Source organism: Notothenia rossii (assembly GCF_949606895.1).
Source record: "Notothenia rossii genome assembly, chromosome: 4".
Classification (NCBI taxonomy): domain Eukaryota; kingdom Metazoa; phylum Chordata; class Actinopteri; order Perciformes; family Nototheniidae; genus Notothenia; species Notothenia rossii.
The window spans coordinates 63,868,748-63,889,478 of record NC_136902.1 but is presented as its reverse complement, the minus strand read 5'-3'; the positions used below and the strand labels follow the sequence as shown (position 1 = coordinate 63,889,478).

Here is a 20,731-nt window from a genome sequence, read left to right as displayed (position 1 = left end):
GCTAAACCTCTCTAAAAAGGTCAAATGTCACTTGTTTTGCATCGATCTTGATACAGGGTACTTATTATATGTTATAGTTTGGTTTCTTAACGCTTTTAGTCTACTAACCCATCATTCAAGGGTGGTTTTCACTATAAGTAATGTTTTCTTTTTTGGACGGGCACTATAATTTACATTTTTGTTCAATCTGAATTTACTTTAAAATAAACACATCTATATTGACTGACTTTTCTACATCAAACTCACAGGTGTATCATTGCTTTGAGAAAAAATATTATTAATTTAAACCTTTTAGAAGTGAAGATATGGTCATGTGTTCTGGGGTTAAAGGTTAAAGGCTTCTCAACATGGAAAGCATTTGCTTTTTTCTTTTCCAAAACAGACAAGAGCTTTTACAGTTTGAGAACATATTGGCATTATGCTATTAAACTGCTGTTGATCTATAACTTTAGATCAGCTAAAACATTTTTTTTTCAGGTAATTATATCTTTGATAATGTACGGTAAAGAAAGGTTGGAACTCGGAAAAACCAAATGATTACATAAAAACACACCTACAATTATAAAGAAGTCATTATATGAATGACTTTGGCCTCTATATGTTTTTATATGTAAGGCTTAGTTGGTAAAACCATACAAAATCTTCAAATATTCATTTAAAAATGGACAACTGAGTCTAAACGTTCACCCCTTCCCACCATAACTTCAATTCATCCAATCAGCGAAGGATGTAGAATATGGATCAGGTAAGATGGACAATTTAGACAATTCAAGATGATTCAGTTTTCTATATAACCATATTGCCACAATAATAATTACTGCAAAATACCTCAATTTTCAATTTAAGTGGTTGGGAATTGGATTTCAAGTAGGAAAAGAATGGCAGATAATAATACAATAATAATAATAATAATAATAATAATAATAATAATATCCATTATTTTACTATTGGATCATTCTATTGCAATATATTTGTTTGTGGAAATGTATCATGTTGGTTGAGTGTTATTGTAAGTATACCAAAACACAAGACAAGCATGGACCACACAGACAGCACCAAATATAGTCTGACTGTTCAAATGATGAGGTTGATGGGATTGACCAATATGAAATAATGAGAGACTGCAGTAAGGTTGATGGAAAAGAACATCATACGAATGAAACCATTAGGAGGACAAGCCAATATAAAGAACCAAGATGGTATCAGAAGTGCAAAAGACAAGGTTTTACAATAAAGAAGAGGTAAACAAAGAAAGTTTCCTACCTGATCCTGAGTCCATGATGTTGGCCTGCCCTCTGCGATCAGCTACCAGCCTAGAGGAGCCGGGCATGCTGACTGGCTCTGAACGTACCGGTTGGATCCTGCACGCATAACATATCTGGACATTACTTACTGAAGAATGTGTAAGACAAAACGTATTGTGATTAATCTGACTAATATTGGAACTGCAATATGAATCAGGATATTGGAAGGAATGATTTCTGTACCAAGAAAAAATATTGTATTAGGTCAGTAGGATAGAAGGAGTAGGCTTGGACATGTATGCAGTACCGCAATCCTTCATTTGAGATTGCATTTACACATGTTTTGGCTGCAAGACATATTGTACTTCCTACGATTTGAATATTGCACCAGCCAATATTGCAATTTCAATAACAGTTTGATTAATTCAGCAGCCCCTTATTAATACACACATGCAGTATTATCCACGGGCCTCAGATGCTTTGCTTCTTTTTTTTAAACGAGTGATTACAGCCGGGGCAGGCAGTTTGTTCTTGTTGATATAGGGCGAAAATGCCATATATTGGCATATAGACTTCACTTATTTTAACAACTTGTACCTCAAACTGTGAAGGTCCAGGTCATCCGTGTCAAAATCCAACAGGGGCTGTTGGACATCAGAGGGACCCTGGGACTGAAGGACGGAGGATGAGGAGGAAATGACGGTGGTCTGGCCTGAAGGGTGAATGGTCTTGAACTGAAACTGTGGGCCCATCCAAAGGCGTCGGTGGGGCCCTGTGTGGGTCACAATTTCCACCTGAGATTCAAGAGAAAAGATTAGTGAGGTAAGAATATGATTGAGTAACGCTCAATAATGTTATGATGCTCACACATCAACTATCTTATGTTTAGCAGCTAACGTTGAACTTGTTTACTGTTCCAGTTTAGCTTGTGGCATGTACAGTTAGGCTCGTTAACAAATGCCAAATAGCACTTAACAGGGAGTACATTTAAGACCGTTGGGAATTTGTATATTTTCAGTTAGATTTGTAGGTATTTGGTCATTAATGAGAATGCTAAAGAGAGAAAAATTCAAACAGTCTTTTACGGGCCGTCTTCTGTAACTCAAATTAATTTTAGCTAACATCTATTTCATCTGTCTTTCTGGTAAAGCACAAAAACATGGTGATAAAACTGTGTGGGAATTACATTTTTTAACAACATAATTAATAACAATCTTTTCCACTTTATTCTGCGGATTAAATTAATATGTGTAAGAAAATGCATAGCATCAAGTTTTCAAGGTTTCAAGGCTTGTATTGGTCATACGAACATAGCTACAGTGTAGTTATGACGATGACAATCTTAGGTCACAGGCTGCTCCAACAGTGCAACAAAATAACACAGAAAAACAGAAAAGCATCCCATTGTTCTCCAGGTATTCCTATTTCAACCAAAGTGGAAACACTAACCAAATGAAACGATTACTTTTCTGTCATTCCATTCTATTACAAAAAACATATTTTTGGTTCTCCTCTATCGCCAGTAAGTCAATGACAGAGTCCTGGCAATTTTCCTTAAGAGTCGTCATCAGTGGATTTGACAGGGGGTTGGCTATAGGCCAATACTCACCCCATAGACTACTGATATGAACTCATTTACATGACATCCAACAAAAAGCTTGATGTACCCCTGCACTACTAAAAGTCTGAGAATGTTGTCAGAACTCATCTAGGTCTTGTGTGTTGGGAGAGCCGGTGGTACGATGGGAAGCATTCCCAGAGGGTTAATGAAAGTGTGACTCTAGCAACATCATGGCATTGAGGGTGAAGTGTGGCCTCCTGGGAGAAAAAAGATGGCACTGGAATGGCAGGCGGTCCATGGGCACCTGAGCGGAGTGGCACTAATGCCTGCTGAATGTAAGATAGGAGTGGATGACTCACAAACATCAGACTATTAATGCCTCCTCCGTTCTCCTTCTCCTCTTCGACTGTAATGTAACAATCTTCTGGCTGCAACTCCCACTTGTTCAATCTCTCCCACGCTAACTCTGACTTTTCAACTCCCTGCAACACTTAACATGGATCTTGGTGTCTCACTGTTCACATGTAATTATCTTTACTTCCTACATGTTCATCTCTCACCTCAGCCCAGCTCTCAGCTCGTTGTAGAAATCCACTCTGGCTGCTAGGGGCCAACATCTAAGACAAGAGTGGGAGCTTACCCTTTCTGGAGTCCTCTGTGAATCAGTGTTCATACACATATATATGCATATACTGTAAACACTAAAGGCCCAGGCACATCAAACAGACATCACATAATTAATGGCAATGGGGTCAATGTTGATTAACTTACATTGTCCGCTTCTTGACAAAAACCTGCATGTGAACACAACCAAAAGACTAAAGCTAACGACCAACTAGCAAGCCTTCTGGTCCTTTGCAAGAGGAAAACAACTCTTCAAACTCTCAATCTTTCAAAATCAGAAACATAAAGACCTAAGATTGCAGACATGCAAGTTGTTGTCATGATACATACATTAAAACAAAGCAGAATTTGCTGATGAACTTCCAACGACTCTTGATCACCAGTTAGCTTTATTCCAAATGGTCATGTCAACGTTTCCGAGTATTCGAAAGATCAGATGAGATGAAGATACAAATTGAAAGAGCCATTTGCTTGTTTTTCGTTACACCTGTTTGTTTTTTCTCTTCTTCTTTAGCTGAACAATACATTAAATGTATGTCTTTCACCAATGCCAGGGCCAAAAAGCACCATATGTGAGGGACACATTGCAAGAACTAAAGCAACAAAGGCTCATCTAGGCCCAACATTTTCTGACTTGTGGTGAGATGTTGTAACGCACAATGTCTTAGAACATATGTATTCATGTACTAGGAATGACTAGATCAGTTTAACCATCTATCAACTGCTATGAGCTATGTCATTATTTTCCATCACATCAAACTTGACAGATGAGATGTAGAGACCTGCGGTGGAGCGAGGTGTAAGGACAGGAGCATTTGTTGTCGACGGACAGCCAGCTGAAGAGTTACTCTGGCTGATAAGCAGCAAACGGCCTGATGTTACAGCGGCTGGAGCACTGACATGGAGGGTCACAAACCTCACATTTCATTAGTGGAGAGCCGATCAATCCTAAATCCCAACGCAAAGCCAAAACGCCTGCTTATAATCTAATGAAGGCAACTGATATGATATGATGGAATCCACAGGGCAATTACTTAGACTGTAATTCAAAAAGCATTTCTCAATCCACCAAGATACTGTGTGATAAATCGGAGGTACTGGAATTCTGCCCTTTATGTCATATCCACATCCCTGTGTTTATTTCGTTTTGGTCCTTTTAGCCTACATTCCTTAATAGTCTGGAACGATCCAAAAGAGTTCCATCGTAGGTACATGCTAAGGTATGTAGAGCTGTACCGTTACATATCCAACAACTGAAGAATACGTCCCTACCAATGATTTGACAGGACTTTCCTAAAAATCTAGGTTAGTGCAATGGATAGTTTTGCTCCTGGCAAACTATCATGGCAGATATGGACAAGTGCCTCAGCAAGCTAAATGGGGTGCATTTTAACCGATCAATTATACATGCAGTGGAATAATTGATGGTGAAAATGTAGTGGGTTACCTGCCGACACGTAGGATGAGTGCTCTGTGGGTTAAGCTGAAAAGACAAGGGTTTGTGTACTGGATATTTCTAACATAACTGTGTAATTTATACCTGGCCGCTAAATCAATATATATATGCCATTAATAACTGTGTAATTTATACCTGGCTGCTAAACCCTTGTTACTGTTACAAGGTATGTATCTTGTATTTTGTAAATTGTGTAACTTGCTGCTGTTAAATACCGTCAAACTATGTGCAATATGTGCTTTATGTGCAATATATACTTTATATACATATGCCATCTTTAATAACTAATATATACCGGGCTGCTAAACCCTAAGAACTGCTACAGGATTTGATTTGTAGATTTGATTTGTTTTTGATCTGTATTTTTGAAAATGATGTAACTTTTTTAGTTTTTATCTTTTTTTAGCATATTGTTTATTATATTATAACTTAGTACTTTTTTAGAATATTGTTTATTATATTATAACTTAGTACTTTTTTTAACGCATGTAAGATATGCATGACTAAGCTGTCTATGGCTCTTTCCTGCTGTAACGCTGCACATTTTCCCTCTGTGGGACTAATAAAGGTATTCTGATTCTAAATCATGCCTTGACAAATACTGTGAACATTTCAGTATATTGTAGGATGACATTCGTGATTAGGAAGTTATCCTATTTTAATGTTCAAGGTCAGTAAATGTGAATCCAAAAAATTAAGATCCAGATAGTCTTTTCATTTAGTATAGGAAACAGCTTTTTTGCAACCGCAATTATATTTTGTTTTCCTGAACTTAGGTTTTGAATTTGAGAGAATCATGCAAAATTAAGTCAAACATTCAAATGTGATAATTTCTCAAACCTGTTTTTATTGCAATTTGGACACACCCTTTGCTGCAGTAAAGTGTATCTTGAAGCGGGATTTTTAAGAATCACATTAAGCCAATCAGTCACGATCAAACTTTTCTTTTTGTCCAAAGCAACAGTTTAAATGTTAGAACACAGCAACCAAAATGTTATAGTCAGGTAACTGTAATGTTGGTAGAGATAAGGTTCTGACCTGAGAGAGCCACTCCTCGTCCTCAGGAACGCTGTGGTCTGACGCCAGGCTGTCCGACGACTCGTGGCGGGTGATCGGGCTGGGGCTTCCTGGGGGCATCGCTAGGAAAACACACAAACACACCATTCTATAATGTTTTACCCATCGATTAAATGTTATATATTTTTAGCTGCCTATATTGCGTTCCAATATCCAATTTCATTACGGTGACAGAGATTATCGGTAATATTTAAGTTTTCAATGGTTTATACAGAATGATTGTATTAAAAAGTGTAAAGGCCTTCAGCTTCATAAAACATGAAACTGATAGTGCTTAAAGAGAGGAACGGCAGGTCAAAGCTGACTAGGGGAGTAAATCACATATTTCTATTATCATTTGCATGAATGAGCCTGTAAAGGAAAATGATAATTGAGAACTAGTTTATTAAAGTGTGTTTGGAGTCTGATTTGGTCTTTTTCTATACCAATACAAATATGTAGGCAGTTATGACTTAATGGTTCAAATGTTTAATTCTGTTTAGACATGATGTTTTTTTGGAAGATCGAAAACAAATATAATAAATATATAAAAAATAAATATGTACAAAAAACGAGGACTGGGGAAGGTGAATGTATTTGAAGAAGAAGTGGTGAAGTGTGTGACATGGTGTTACAGAGGTTTCAAAAAGCAAAGCCTTTGTCCTGTGTGTATGAAAAGTGTGAGTGTGTGTGTGGCTAAATACAGCAGTGCCTCCTGTTCTCCAGATGTGGACTTGACAAGTGTATTAGCTATTCCTGTGTTAAACAAACCCCATACCTGAGGTGGGAGACAGAGGACTGACTCTGTACATTAGGACTTATTCCGCATGCCTGCTAACTCAAGCCATGAGAACTCCATCTGTCTCTTGGTCTCTGTCATGTTCTCCTCTCTCTCACTGACTCTTTATAAAACACTGACACACACACAGGCACAATTTGTTGAAAGGTTATTGTAATCATTGATATTTAAACAGGGTTGGGAGGGTAACTTTAAGAATGTATTCCATTACAATTACAAAGTACCTATAGATATGTAATCAGTGGCTTAATCTAAACAGGTCTTATTATGCTTTCTGGAGTTGTTCCTTTCTTTTGTGTTATATGTATTTTTTTTGTGTGTAAATGGTCTGCAAAAGCTAAAATCTCAAAGTACCTTCCAGAAGGAGTTTCTCTCCCACACGCCCCCTGTTATCCTGCTAGTAACAGATCCCCATTTTTATCTTTTTTTATATATATTTCAAATAGTTTAAACGCTTTGGTAATCTGATTACGTATTTTTGTATGCAACTGTAATGGAATGAGGTTATTTTTGTTTTATCCTAATTTTGCTGTTACATGTATCTCCTAGGCCTTTATATATATATTTATATACTGTATATACAATATATACAGGGTTGGGAGGGTTACTTTAAAAATGTATTCTGTTACAATTACTAGTTGCCTGTAAAAAATATCTATAATCAGTAACCTAATCTGAGTATCAACATATAAAAGTAATGTTATCTGATTACTTTACTTTTGGATTACCTCACTATGCAATGCAGATAAATAAATAAAATAATTAACAAATGTATATTATGTTAGTCAACACAATGTGACCTTAGAATTTTTTTTTTATTTAAAGCATATCCAGGCTGTAGCCTATACACCAACACTGAAACACATTAGCACATACTACAGCTTAAACAAACAGAAATTAAATCTAAGCTGACGTCAAATGCTCCGTTTAGTTCAATACATACATACATACATACATACATACATACATACATACATACATACATACATACATACATACATACATACATACATACATACATACATACATACATACATACATACATACATACATACATACATACATACATACATACATACATACATACATACATACATACATACAGTTAATACATACCTCACACACACTATTGTATGAACATAAAGGTTGACCTACTGATTTAAAAAAAGGAAAGGAAAGTGAAAACCATAAAGCAGATTCGGGCAGCGTATAAAGTCACACATTAAAGTATTAACCTACAGAACAGAACAGCTTACATTACACAATATGCTGTTTTTAGTTGTTTTACTAACATTGCAATCCTGCTAGTAACCCATGATTATAAGACCTGTAACAGTAATCTGTTGACTGTAAGGGAATACAGTTACCCTTTTTTGTATGCTGGTTAGTAATCTTGTTACATGTAATCCCCACTCCCCCAAGCCTGAGCATATGTATCTTACCCCTGCCCTCTTTCTCTCTTTCCCTGACCATAGGGGCCAATAACTGTTCCCTAATTAATTATTGATGTTCTGAAGCAGTTGGTGGACTGGCTGGATCATGTTTCCAGTGGGGAGGGGGCTTTCAATGACCAGAGTCACAGCCAGGCTCCGGCGTGGGGAGCTAGTGGTCATACCCATGGGTCATACCCAATACACAACCCTCCGTGTGTGTGTGTGTGTGTGTGTGTGTGTGTGTGTGTGTGTGTGTGTGTGTGTGTGTGTGTGTGTGTGTGTGTGTGTGTGTGTGTGTGTGTGTGTGTGTGTGTGTGTGTGTGTGTGTGTGTGTGTGTGTGTGTGTGTGTGTGTGTGTGTGCACGTCAGGAGCCAGACTGAACCCGGCTGTTACAGTCATATCTACCCATCTTAGCGTCCGGCTAGCCCGCCACTTGGCCTTTTGCTTTTACAACGCTCATTACTGGCTTTTATGAGACAGAACGTCAATGCAATTTCACAGACGGGACATTTTTAAGTGCAAACTTATTGCACTGTACTGAAGAAAGGAGTTTAAGTGTGTGGCTTAAGCAGAGTAGAAATGATCTTGTTTTTTCATTTACATATTTATAGAAACATCCGAGTCGGCATAGAAAAATGTAATTACTAAAACTCATTTTAAAAACAGGATAATTCAATTGGGATAATACACTTCAGAGGAATTCCTTCTCATCAGTCTACTTGAGATTTCTTCAATTGTTCTCCTTGTTAATGTTTAACTGCTTAAGTGACTGCTTTATTGTACATAGCAGACTCATATTTAGTCGTATTTAAATGTAAATTCAGACTTTTTAGAAAACATTTTTGTAATGTTTTTTTTTTTTGCAATAATAATGCCTTTGTCGCATCATTGTTGAACAATTTCCCAAAGAACTCATGCTTATGACAAAGAGGTCAAAAGGTGACTCGAGCCATTTGAGCAAATACATTTTTTTATTTAATTACATTTTTAGGCTCAATTAATGCCAAAACACATCTCATCAATGTATAATATGTGCTGAATTTCAGGAACTTTCATTGGAATCATACTTGGTACTACAATAAATGTATGCTTGCACATTTTTGCCACATTGTGTTGCTGCATAAGTAAAGCTAATTGACAATGACCCTGAATATGTTTGGCACATTAGTCCCTCTTAACCATCTGTCAGCCAAACATTCTGTACCATCGCTAACTTGTGCAGAAATGCATGAAAAGTCTGGGGTTTTATTATGTGGCTAATATACTTATCCTGTTGTCCAGTGTTAGACAATGTATTTTCCTAACTATAAAGGTTGGTTTAATAGTGTAATACTTTGCTTTGGTCAGTTTATTCAGCAACCACACTGTAGTTATATGCTTGCATATCGACATAGGAAAGAAAAACAATCTACATCACAGAGGAACAGATTTATCTTGAATGCAGAGAGAGTGTTTTTTTTTTCTGTGCTGAAGGCTGGAAGCCAGTGGCCTGTTGGCCAAAGCAGTGAAGCAGGGAGTCAGAACAAGAACAAAGGCTGCCCAGGTATTGATGTAGCCCGACCTCCCGAGGCCTTGGGCCAGCGGTCGGACAGGCCGATCTCCAGGGCCAGATAAGGGACAACAATCTGATAGATCTGGCTGCTCGGTGGACAGAGGATAGCCGTCTTGTCTAGTCTGGCCCCTCTGTCCACCTTTATCTTATTCATTTTTTTAAAGATTAATTTAGTCTTTCTGCATTCTTCCTATCTCTGCTTTGACCTGCCACACTTGGCTGCCAGACATTTCACCTGCTAGGTTTCCTCCGCCTATCTCTCTTCTCACGTTCCTCTCTTCTCGCTTTCCTCTTTGGAGTAGTACTCTGGCAGATAGGTGCTGGCATACTGACAGATTGGGATAGCTTAGTCATTATATATCATTCAAGGCGGATTTGACTGACAGTACCTTCATTCAGCCAGTGCTACACTTACCCCTTCCTTTCTCTCCCTCTCTTTGATTACTGACCCAGTCATGGCGCCATGGTTTCTCTTTACCAAATGCCTGATGATGCTCCAAGGCCATCACTCCAGCCCCTCTCTCGGAGCAATTAGATCTATTGACAAGGCAACTGAGGCTGGCCTGTCATGGGCCTCAAAGTCCCAAGAGAGCAGCAGAGCGAGCCAGTCAGTCAGTCTCCACAATTAGCACATTATATGACAGGTAGGGAGGGGAGGGCCGCGGCCAAAAAGCATAGCCTCTGTTGCCGCTTTCATCGCCAAAGGAGCCAGCCAGATATAGGTGGTAAATTATTCACCAGGTTGTTTACTTCAAACAACTTTGCGGCAAGGGGAGAAGATGTTGGAAAGCATGGTGTGGACAGCTAAGTAAATTTCACCCCAGGAAAACAATCAGTGAGAAGAAAATCTGAATAAAAGGTATAATTATAATACATTAGGGTGTTTTGATAGGGATTATAGGAGTCACCTTATTACCCAGCTCAAACACCTCTGGCAAAGAGAAAATTGATCCATTCACACACTTGCCTAATACTTTTGGAGAACAATTCTGTGATTCCACATTACAAAGAGGGGATCCCCAAACACTAAACAATTGGCTCAAGACTGCTTTTATTAAGCTGTATCCCCCTACAGCATCTCTTCTATTTGTGAGTATACTGTATAATATGTGTCCCTTTCTTCCTTATCTCTCCGAGGCAGTGCAGCACGTTGCTGTCCTCTGCGAGGCTGAGTGCTGCGAGTAGCTGCTACAGATGGACAGGTGGAGATAGTGACCATGAAGTGGCGCCACTGCTGCCTTTTATCATCCCGTCCTGGAGACTCTGGTCTTGCATGACCCCGGCCCTTCCTCTCCCCTTCCTACTCCTTTCCCTGCATACTGCATTTTTAATCAGCCTTGGTCATCCAATATTGAGCCACGAGACCAGAGAACACGGCCTGTCAATCAAGCACTGCCAGCTTTGTGCCGTCGTGTCACCTTTTTCGAGACACAGCCTGTTTTGTAAGATGATTAGAAGAAGGGGATTTCCATAGATTTCTTAGTATGGTTCGTCCATTACTTCAAATAAAATTAAACAAGATATTGTTCGCAAAGTGTGCATTCATTTTATGCATACTGTTTAATTAGGCCGTTAAGGGAAGAAACAGTTGAAGTGGCGAGAGGCTTTGGTCCTGATGGAGAGAGCCTCCTGCCAGAGGGGAGGGGGGTGAACAGTTTGTGTCCAGGGTGGGAGGGGGTCGGCCACTATCTTCCCTGCCCGCCTCGCCACACAAATAAAACCTAAATAGCACAGTTTGTTCTGCAAGTAAGATTTGTGTGCCTTTTTCAGTTTCATCTGCAGTGGCAGGATCGTTATGTTCAGCAGGAGGCAACTGGACAAGAGGCGTATGGCTGTGCTGTAATTCATCCTTGGGTCAAATCTACTCTTTCTCCTGGATCACTACTCCTTTGCGCTGCCAAGCCCTGGAGGAAACGGCAGTAGAGAGGGCTGGCAAGGGGAAGCATGCTGAGAAAAGGGATGTTGAATGCTTGAGCTCGGTTGCAATGCACACACAAATTGGAAGTTGCCGTGCAAGAGACAAGACCGGTGGTGGCGGTGTCTAGGACACCGACCCTGAGGGAAAATGGCAGGAGCACACAAAATGGGTAGAGGGCTGAACAATTATGTTTATAACGTTGTGACCACGCATTGTTCACACTTGGATGGTTGGGGGTATAAAGAGACAGGGCGGTGTTATCTGGCTATTGTTAATTGGATGTAAATGTTAATGCAATGAATCCCTCTCATTATGCAGAGTTCCTCTGCCCATGTTGGCAGAGACAATGGTAGAATAAGTTGACGCGCATGTCCGTCATTCCAACGTGTCCTCATTGCTGTGACACTAGGAGAGACCATTAGCACTAATTTGAGAAAAATATCCTACCAGTTAGACCTGGAGCAGTGCAGAAGTCAACAGAGATGAGTGGAGAAATTAGGGTAAAACAGCTACCACTTGCCCCGGAGCAGCTGCGAGAGCTAATTACAGATTCCGTGTGTTTATAATTATGGAGTGAGCTCAAAACGCCAGCCGATTCCAGGGGGTGGATTGATACCGTGTGTGGCCATCCGAGTGCACTCGGTGCTTTTTGCGAATTGGCCTTTCAGAGGGCAACTTAAAGTGCTCACTGCTCTGTACTTGTTATTGAATTAGAGAGTTTAGGGTGTCAGCTAATTGGTTTGAGAGCGGCATCTTGTAGCATTATGCTAGCGTGTCCCGGAGCTGGCATTTAGCGCAGCCGCCGAAGAACGGACTTGAGTACCGAACAAAGGAATGGATATACTTTTCGATATCGCTCATGAGATGTGAAATAGTATAACTGGCTGAAGTATCTTTCACGGAACACTTTGAGAAAGGACATGTTATGGCTGTTGACTGGAGAGGTCTCATCTCAGCATGTGGCACCAATACGACGCAAAGGACTGGCTTTCAACACAGTCAACATGGAAAAGCAGGGAATAGGGGTCACCACCTTGACTAATGATGCATATAGAAAAAAAGACACAGCATGTATTTTCAACCAAGTTCAACCAAAACATACATTTTCCTATATGTCAATAACTACATGTATAAAATGAAATAGTGCATACAGTGCAGGCAGATACGCAATGGTAAAATGGCACTTTGAATTTAAACTCACTTTTATAACAAATCAATATTTTGGTAAATAATGGTGTCAAAAATGTACCACAAAGGGAAAAGCAAAGAGGAAATAAATATTTACCTAAACTACATGTTCAGCTGAAATAGTTGATTAATTTCCAAAAACATACCTTTTTTATTTTCATATCAGTATACTCTAAATGCGCTATGAGTGAGAAGCATGATTCATATTTGTAAATGAATGTTGCAATTTTTGACATTAGAAATGAAAGAATAAAGTTGTTTGTACTCTCCAAATTAGCAAGATTCTGTTTTATTTGATTTGGCAGATGACTTTGCAATTTTTTGTCAGGCTTCCCAATAGCGGGCCAACAACAGAAGTTTCCAGGTCAGCTGCAGCCATCTTGGTAGTGTTCAAAAATGCCTTAACTGGGCTCTGCATACTTCCCATATTGGATAAATGGTTGTGATTGGCTTGTCACATCACAGGCTGCTGAGCGGAGGGGAACCAGACGCATTTGCCGGAGCATATTAAACATGAGCTGCAGATTCATCTGGTACAGTACACTGCATGTACAGTGCATGGTGCTGTCTGCCACACTGTCATTTATTATATTACCAAAAAGTTCAGCACATAAAGGGCTTTAAATATGTTCAGCGCCCAGAGCTTGTATTTATTTTCTATCCGGACCGTAAATTATGTTTGTCACAAAAAAAAATACAGTATGAGGTTTAGAGTAATTATTTTAACAGCAATTTTTTACAGACAATATATTTGGGAACTGATTAAGTACAGCGAGCATGGTTCTTAAAAAAACTAAACATTAATGTATATATAAAGCACTGTCAAAATGTTTCCTTCTTTAAAAGTATATTAATAAGTTGACGCCTGGAACACTTATTCACTTCAATTTGCCTGAGGCAAGCATGCATTGACTTGTACTGGAATATATTGTTTACATTGACTTCATATGCATTAAACGTTCCTGAAATCCTAGAATATATGTGAATATGGTTGAACACAATCAAACCAATGAACGTAGAAAGATTTTGTCAGCACTCACCAGCCAGAAGATACTGATAGTACTGCACCAGATCTGAGGCCAACACCAAGGGATGGTTGGAGTTGAAGGGTGGCTGCAACTCATTCCATTGTGGAGTCCTGCACCAAAAGAAATAACTGTATCACTGACTGTATTAGAGGCACTCTTTCTAGAATGATTGGTCAGCATAGTTTTACCTGGCTAGATTCCAGCAGGCTCTTGGGCAGGTGTTGAGCTCCAGTGGTGTGTCATCACTAATCTTTTGAGCAGTGCTGATTGGCCGAGGCTCCAAGACATGTTCCACCATTGTTCCATAGCAGCTGATGATGTACAACGACTCAACGACTGACTGCTTGGATGGATCTATGAAGGGGAAAAAGGCAGTGGTAAGAATACTGTTATATATGCTACTTAAAATGGTAATTAAAAGGTGCACTAACAATAATGAGGGAGGAACTGCCAGCATGTTGTCATTTGTTTTTTTTAATAGAGTGGGGCAGTGAAGATGTATTTTTGTTGGCTGACCAGGAAGTAAGTATCTCAAGGGCATCCTGGATAAAAAAACGATTTGATAAAACAATGAGACAATAGATTTGTCCATTGGATTTTGCATGAATAAAAGATCTATAGCAAACACACTTGATTTATGATTTTTGAATTGCAAAATGCAGTCGACAGAAGTAAAAAGCTAGAATAAGGCTATAAAGAAACTTAAGTTAAGTTGTGATGCACGTCACGCTTTTATCCAAAGCGACTTACAATAAGTGCATTCAACCAACAAGATACAAACTAGAAGAAAACAGAATCATATAAGTACATCAGGTTTCCTAGAGCCAAAACATTTCAAGTGCTACTGAACTGGCTTTAGATAAGCCAGTCCTTTATTAGTATATAAGTGCTTTGTTAGTAATTCTTTGTTAGTAATTCTATCGCTCGAAGTGCTTATGTTAACCACAGACCTTACAAAACCCTTTTATTTGAGAAGAGGGAACCGGAAGTTGTAAAATGCTACGCCACTTCCGGGCTTTAGGACTCATTCCTGCAACAGTGTATTTTGGTAATGCATTTTTGGAAGACTTGTTGGAACATTGCCAGGATCTTAATTCTAAAAGCACCTGTGGCTATGGTCTTACCTTTCTCTCTTTTCATGTTGGGGTTGGTGATGAACCAGGAGCGAGATGAGGCGAAGATGGCGGCCACGCAGAACTCTCCTCCACTGGACTTGCTCGGGGACATCTGAGGGGGCGGCTTGGCTTTGCTAAAGGAGGGGAAAGTGTACGAAGATTAGACAACATATGAAGAAGAATGCAGAGACTGGTCTCAAAGTTGCTCTGTGTGGTGTTTGAACATGTCAAAATCAAATGATGTTTGGATACTGTAACCAACAGACCATGGAGCAAACACGATAATTATAAACTTGATTTGCCCCATGCATATTGTTGTTAAAGAGCAGCAAACAAGAATATTCCCTCTTAAACTGACTTTGAGGCACATATGGTGAAGTACAATACATATGTGGCATAGTTGAGACACTATTTAAATAGGCGCTTGTTTAATGAATTATATAATCAGAATCTGATTTAGAACACATGATGATTTTCAACGTTACAAAACAACAATGTAACACATTGGAGGCAAGTATATGAAAGTTACACAGTGACATTGCTCAATGAATAACATTAACTTATAAAAGTGTTTTGCATGCAAGAAGGCAAGCAAGGGAGATTTTAAATACATTAAGCATCCACCTTATTAGCAGTCAAGGAAAAAATGAATTAAGCTCTAAAATAAGTGCTTACTTAATTCATATTAATAAAATAACCAAAATCAGGCAAACTTAAAAGCTTGTGTGCAATAAAGAATGTCCACATTCTCATTTTACCCTATACTCAATTCAATATAATTTTTTCAAGATTTAGCTTCCATCGTAAGCGTTTGTGAGGGTTACAGAAGTCACAATTGGTTGACAGACTGCCACTTAATGAACAATTTCATGTGATAGGTAATGGGCTTGATATTACAGACATAGTATATACAGTGTTCCTGATATTCAGTATAACACCAAGTGTATTGCTTATTAGGATGAATTTGGAAGGCATGTAAACTTCTTTAAATTACACAGAATATACAAGGTGTAAAGGATACTTTTTATAGAGAATTACAATATGTATCACTCAAAGGAACATGCATCGCACAACAGCAGTGTCCCAGCTGCTTCCCTTGTATTGGCAACAGGAGAAAAACGTATGGTATTTATTGGATTATTGAGCATGTCAGGACTGTTTGAGAGGAAACGGACATAAAAAGGGTTTTCAGCTGCGGTAGGGCTGCCCATGTGGTAATGATCAAAGAACAGTAGCTAGGTCTGGTATTATTGTCCGGCCTTATAACTGACCAGGACAGTAAAACACAGTCACAGCAGATCGGGCATGAGGTTGTCGTAGGGGTCACAAACTCATGGTAGTGTCACGCACTCCCATAGGGATGCTTAACCTTGACCTTTGGAAACATTACTGGTGAGAACGCTACACACAAACTACTGTCTTTCCTTACTTAAAAAAGAAAATTGATGAAAAACTAATTTCCATTTGGTGGAGCGTTTTCCCTGCCATTATACATCTTAGGCACAGTAACAAGTGAGAATATAAATACAATGCGAACAGCATCTGGACTAGGGTTGGGAACATTAAGAATAGGAGTTTATTTTACCTGCCAGTACAGTGCACTACACACTTGGTTTAACTAGCCAGCCAGTTGGCTTTAACCAATCCTTGTTGGCACTGGTAAAATGGTTCAATTCTCAATTAATGGGCAATACATTTGTTGGCTAAAAAGTCTTACATTAGAAAACAGTCGCCATTGATAGCTTATAATCTTATCATCCAATCATCCAGTTACATTGGAACTGGTTGTTTACGAAATCGCTTAAATAAGCACTGATTAGCAAACAGCCGTCACACAAATTGAGGGTACTAGGCTTTTGTTATCAATTAATACATTTTTCTACACACTGCAATTTTCTGAAATGCAAGAGATTTCATAGTTGCCCATCCAACTACCTGACAACATCAAATTTTTCATCATCACTTTATTGGCCCCTATCATAAAGAAAAGTAAAAATAATACTACACTGTTAATTGTTGGTTCTAGGATGGACACATCCATCAAGATCGCTCCAATACAAAATGGTGTGGAACCTATTGAAGTTGGTTGCAACTGAACAAAATAGCTATATCTTACTGATATGTCCTTCTCAAAGGATGCTAAATAAAAAGTAAAAAAAGGGAAAAAAAGTACTACAATGAAGGGTAGGGTTAAGAAAGTGAATACTGTAGTTTACCAGTACATCTTGTAGGGGGAGGTTGTCCAGTAATTCCCTTTGACAATACTAGGTGCTGAAAGATGTTCACTTCACTCAAACTCTCAATGATACAAGGAACTGTTTTGTATAAAAAAAACTCTCAAAGATATTTGTTGTGGTAAAGTGTGGAGTATGAGTTCTTGGCTCTCATAACCTGATCACAAAAAAGAAAACTCTCTTTCTGTTGCCTCCCTATAGCCTGTCAGCACCTCATAAATTACTCCCTGGATGCAAGGAGATGTTGATGTCTTGTTTGGCCAACACTATTTGAGAGAGTGATCAGGAAATAGGAAGTGGTGAAGGTAGCTATAAGAAAGGCCTCTATAAAATTGTATAATGGGCCAAGAAGAGAAAGCTGAATAGCCAAATATTCACAGAAAGCCCAGTCTTTGAAAGAGAGATGGAGGGCAAGATAAAGTCGTGCTAAGGATATTGCATTAGCTAACACCAATGAACTCATCTTGGCTTATGTGTTTTACAGCGCGTCCAGAAGATAAGTCATTTAACAAAAGTGTACAGTTAGCTATCCTCTATGAGGGATTTCTATGACTGCATGTTTTCTCTGAAGAGGATTCAGCCAATGAAGAGCCTGCCAACAGTCCAAAAGATCCCAGCTCCTCCTAAGGATGCATTGAAATTGTATTCATCTGTGTTTTAAATCATCCTTTTTCTTTTGATCTCACTTCAGTGGGCTTAAAAGTGTTGAGGTTTCAACCCTTACACCAGAGAGGCAAAGCTCCAGCTGAAAGTGGGCTAATTCTGCTCTCCATATGGAGGACAGCAACCAGTTCTTGGAATAAAGACCAAGTTTCACAAACATGAAATAGATACATTATGAAGCATAAAAACGTACTACATAGAATTGAAAGGGGGTCACTACAGAAAAAGCAAAAACAATTCTCCCTTCACATAATTTTGTTTTGTACGATTGCCTTTGATTCCATTTTCTTGGCAACTTTAATTCACTAAAGACTACTCTTGTCATTTCCACTTTTAATTTAACAAATAAGGACTCTTGACGGAGCTAATAGCTTTTCTTCAAGGGCATAATTCAATCTGCAACATCAACCATCAAAGTCGCTTTGCATTACTTTGCCCGGGGCTAACGTGAGGCGCCTCCAAGGGGGGGGAAGGAAGTCTGGTGGCAGCTTCCATTTATTTTCAGGGCCCTCGAAATAAATAAATATGATAAAGCTCACTTGAGCTGGCCATCCAGTGACAAAGAGCTGTAGTACGACTGTCACTGAACTGATTCTGGGCCATATGGTTAATTCAAATCAGAAAAGCAGCCTCTATTAAGACTGAAACCAGGAAGGGGAAAAAAGAAAGGCAGAGAGAGGAAGAGAGGAAGAGCAATCATGTGGAGGACACATCCTTCAACGTCACATATATTATTTTACAACAGCCCTTGGAAAAGAGGCAGCCTTGGGGCTCTGTCGAACCCACATCACTAATGACAACAACTTGGGGAACTCAGTGAACATTTGAGAGTGGTCATCACCGTGGAAACTAGGCCTGTTTTTACCTTTTCCTATTCCGTTTGCTCCACAAGTGCTTCACTAGACATGGAAGTTTAATAGCCTACTCTACACAGTCTGATTTAGCAATTACTGTCATATATATTGGTGTAAAACCGTTTATTTGCGAAGAAGATTGAGTCTCACACGACAGAATTTGGAGTTCCTGTTATACTCAAAAATGTACAAATGGGGGCTAAATTAAGGCCGAGCATACATTTGCTCATGTCTCAGGACATACACTATTAGAGAAACAATATAGATTTAAGTAGCTGTGTGAGGCAGTTATTTTGAGGGTCAAGATTCCCATGCTAATGATGTGTACCTTTGAAAAGTATACGCTCTGAAATCAGTAAGGGCCTGGATTAAGCAGGAGATGGATGAAGACGGAAAGAAAAAAAAGCTTCAATTAAAAAGTACGAGTGGCTGACCACAACAAAAGACGAAACCCAAGACTTAGAAAAGGCACCACATGCTATTCATTTTCCCAAAGTGAATGGAGTCAACAGGGAGGAGCTAGGGAGTAGTGAAGGGAAAAGTTCACTCCACTGAGCCACTCAATCGTCTCTCCATAAGTGACTCTCTCATGAAGACATTTTCTTTTTTAAAGCTAATACTGGAAGCATCTTATTTAAGGGTCCCATGTTATACTTTTCCGGTTATTACCCGTCCCCTTGTGTGTTATGAAGGTTGTTATGCATGTAAACGGTCTGCAGAGTCACAAACCCTCAAAGTACACCCTGTAGCGAGTAAAACTCTAACACAGAAAAGACCTGTCTATGCTGCCCCAGAACGCCTCGTTGGAGATTTTTCTTTTTCCATTGTTTTCTTCCTGGGTATGGTGACGTGCCCATACCCAAATGGACCCATTGGTCCAAATGGACCAATCCGTGGAGCTCCTCACACACACACACACACAAACACACACTTTTAGCGGCAAAAATGTGACGCGCTGGGGGGATGCGGGTGCTAATGGAGCCTCGCAGATGGGGCTGCTGCAGCCCCCTCGGCACCCCCCCGCCCCCGCTGTCTTGCAGCACACTGGGCTTACAGGGAGGAGGGGGGGGCAGGAGCTCCATCAAGCTGTTTAGGACAGAGTGAAATTCAGTGAATACACATACTATACAGAGATGCTGTATGAGAAACCAATGTGAGTTTGGGAAATTGTACAATATAAATCTATTCTCGTCGACCTCAACCATGGAATTATGATCAGTAGAAATGGCCATGTCATGGGACCTTTAACAAAAATCAGGCATGGAAAATACATCCAATGCTGCTTCATACCCTTCAATAAAAAGTTCCTTGTATACTGTATATGATTTGCCCTTTTAACATTTGAAACTCAGATATAGCATCACAAAATCTAAAGTTAGTATATTTTATTATTAGAATAACATCTTTAAAATCCGAATGAAGTCCCACGCTTTAACGTGTACTTCATTATTCAGGCTGTCTTACAATAACTGTGTGCAAACAAACTAACAGCCAGATTAAAAAAACTATTCACAACATGTGATTTAAAAAAAAGGCGTTATTTTTGAAAGGGTTAAGTGTCTAAACTGAAAAAAACGGCAATTTGTATACCATGTCAAATCTAGAAAACTTAGGGTGCAGCATTAACAGATCTATAGGCCCAATGACAACGATGCAATCATGCAGACAGAAGTAAGATAAAGTAGCTAATGTTATGCTAACTGAATACGAGCAAAATGTTGGATTATTATGGATAATTAATCAACCTGTATATTTATGATTACTGCAATATTTCATGTTTTAAATGCAATTCCTTGTGTATTGGTTTGTGTTGCTGTAGTTCAGTAATCCTTTTTGAAACTTAACAGTCAGCAGATGGCTTCCAACCAACCCATTTGTTGTCCCCTGATGATGTTCGCCATCATAACTCCGTTGGAAAATAATAAAATCTAATGCCACAGTCATTTTTTATGTTTTGTTTGTCAGTAATGGGATTGGCTGTTACAGCCAACAACACAGCAGTGCC

General features: G+C 39.1%; 1 protein-coding gene and 1 long non-coding RNA gene across 9 annotated transcripts in view; one reads left to right on the top strand and one right to left on the bottom strand.

Annotated features, from left to right (window-relative positions):
* LOC307036328 overlaps positions 1-20,731 on the top strand; it is a 238,918-nt gene that overhangs the window by 61,598 nt on the left and 156,589 nt on the right. The window lies entirely within an intron of this gene.
* Positions 1-20,731, bottom strand: part of bcas3 (BCAS3 microtubule associated cell migration factor) — a 363,412-nt gene that overhangs the window by 245,363 nt on the left and 97,318 nt on the right. For all 8 annotated transcript variants that reach the window (XR_013807330.1, XM_079676535.1, XM_079676538.1 and 5 more), the window contains exons 17-22: positions 14,985-15,109; positions 14,049-14,214; positions 13,873-13,970; positions 5,924-6,024; positions 1,842-2,038; positions 1,264-1,361 (exon numbers count right to left, since the gene is read on the bottom strand). Coding sequence is in view for 7 of the 8 variants with exons in the window: in XM_079676535.1 (XP_079532661.1) it covers positions 1,264-1,361; positions 1,842-2,038; positions 5,924-6,024; positions 13,873-13,970; positions 14,049-14,214; positions 14,985-15,109 (785 nt within the window). In the remaining variant the exon portion in view is untranslated. The remainder of the gene's footprint in view (positions 1-1,263; positions 1,362-1,841; positions 2,039-5,923; positions 6,025-13,872; positions 13,971-14,048; positions 14,215-14,984; positions 15,110-20,731) is intronic.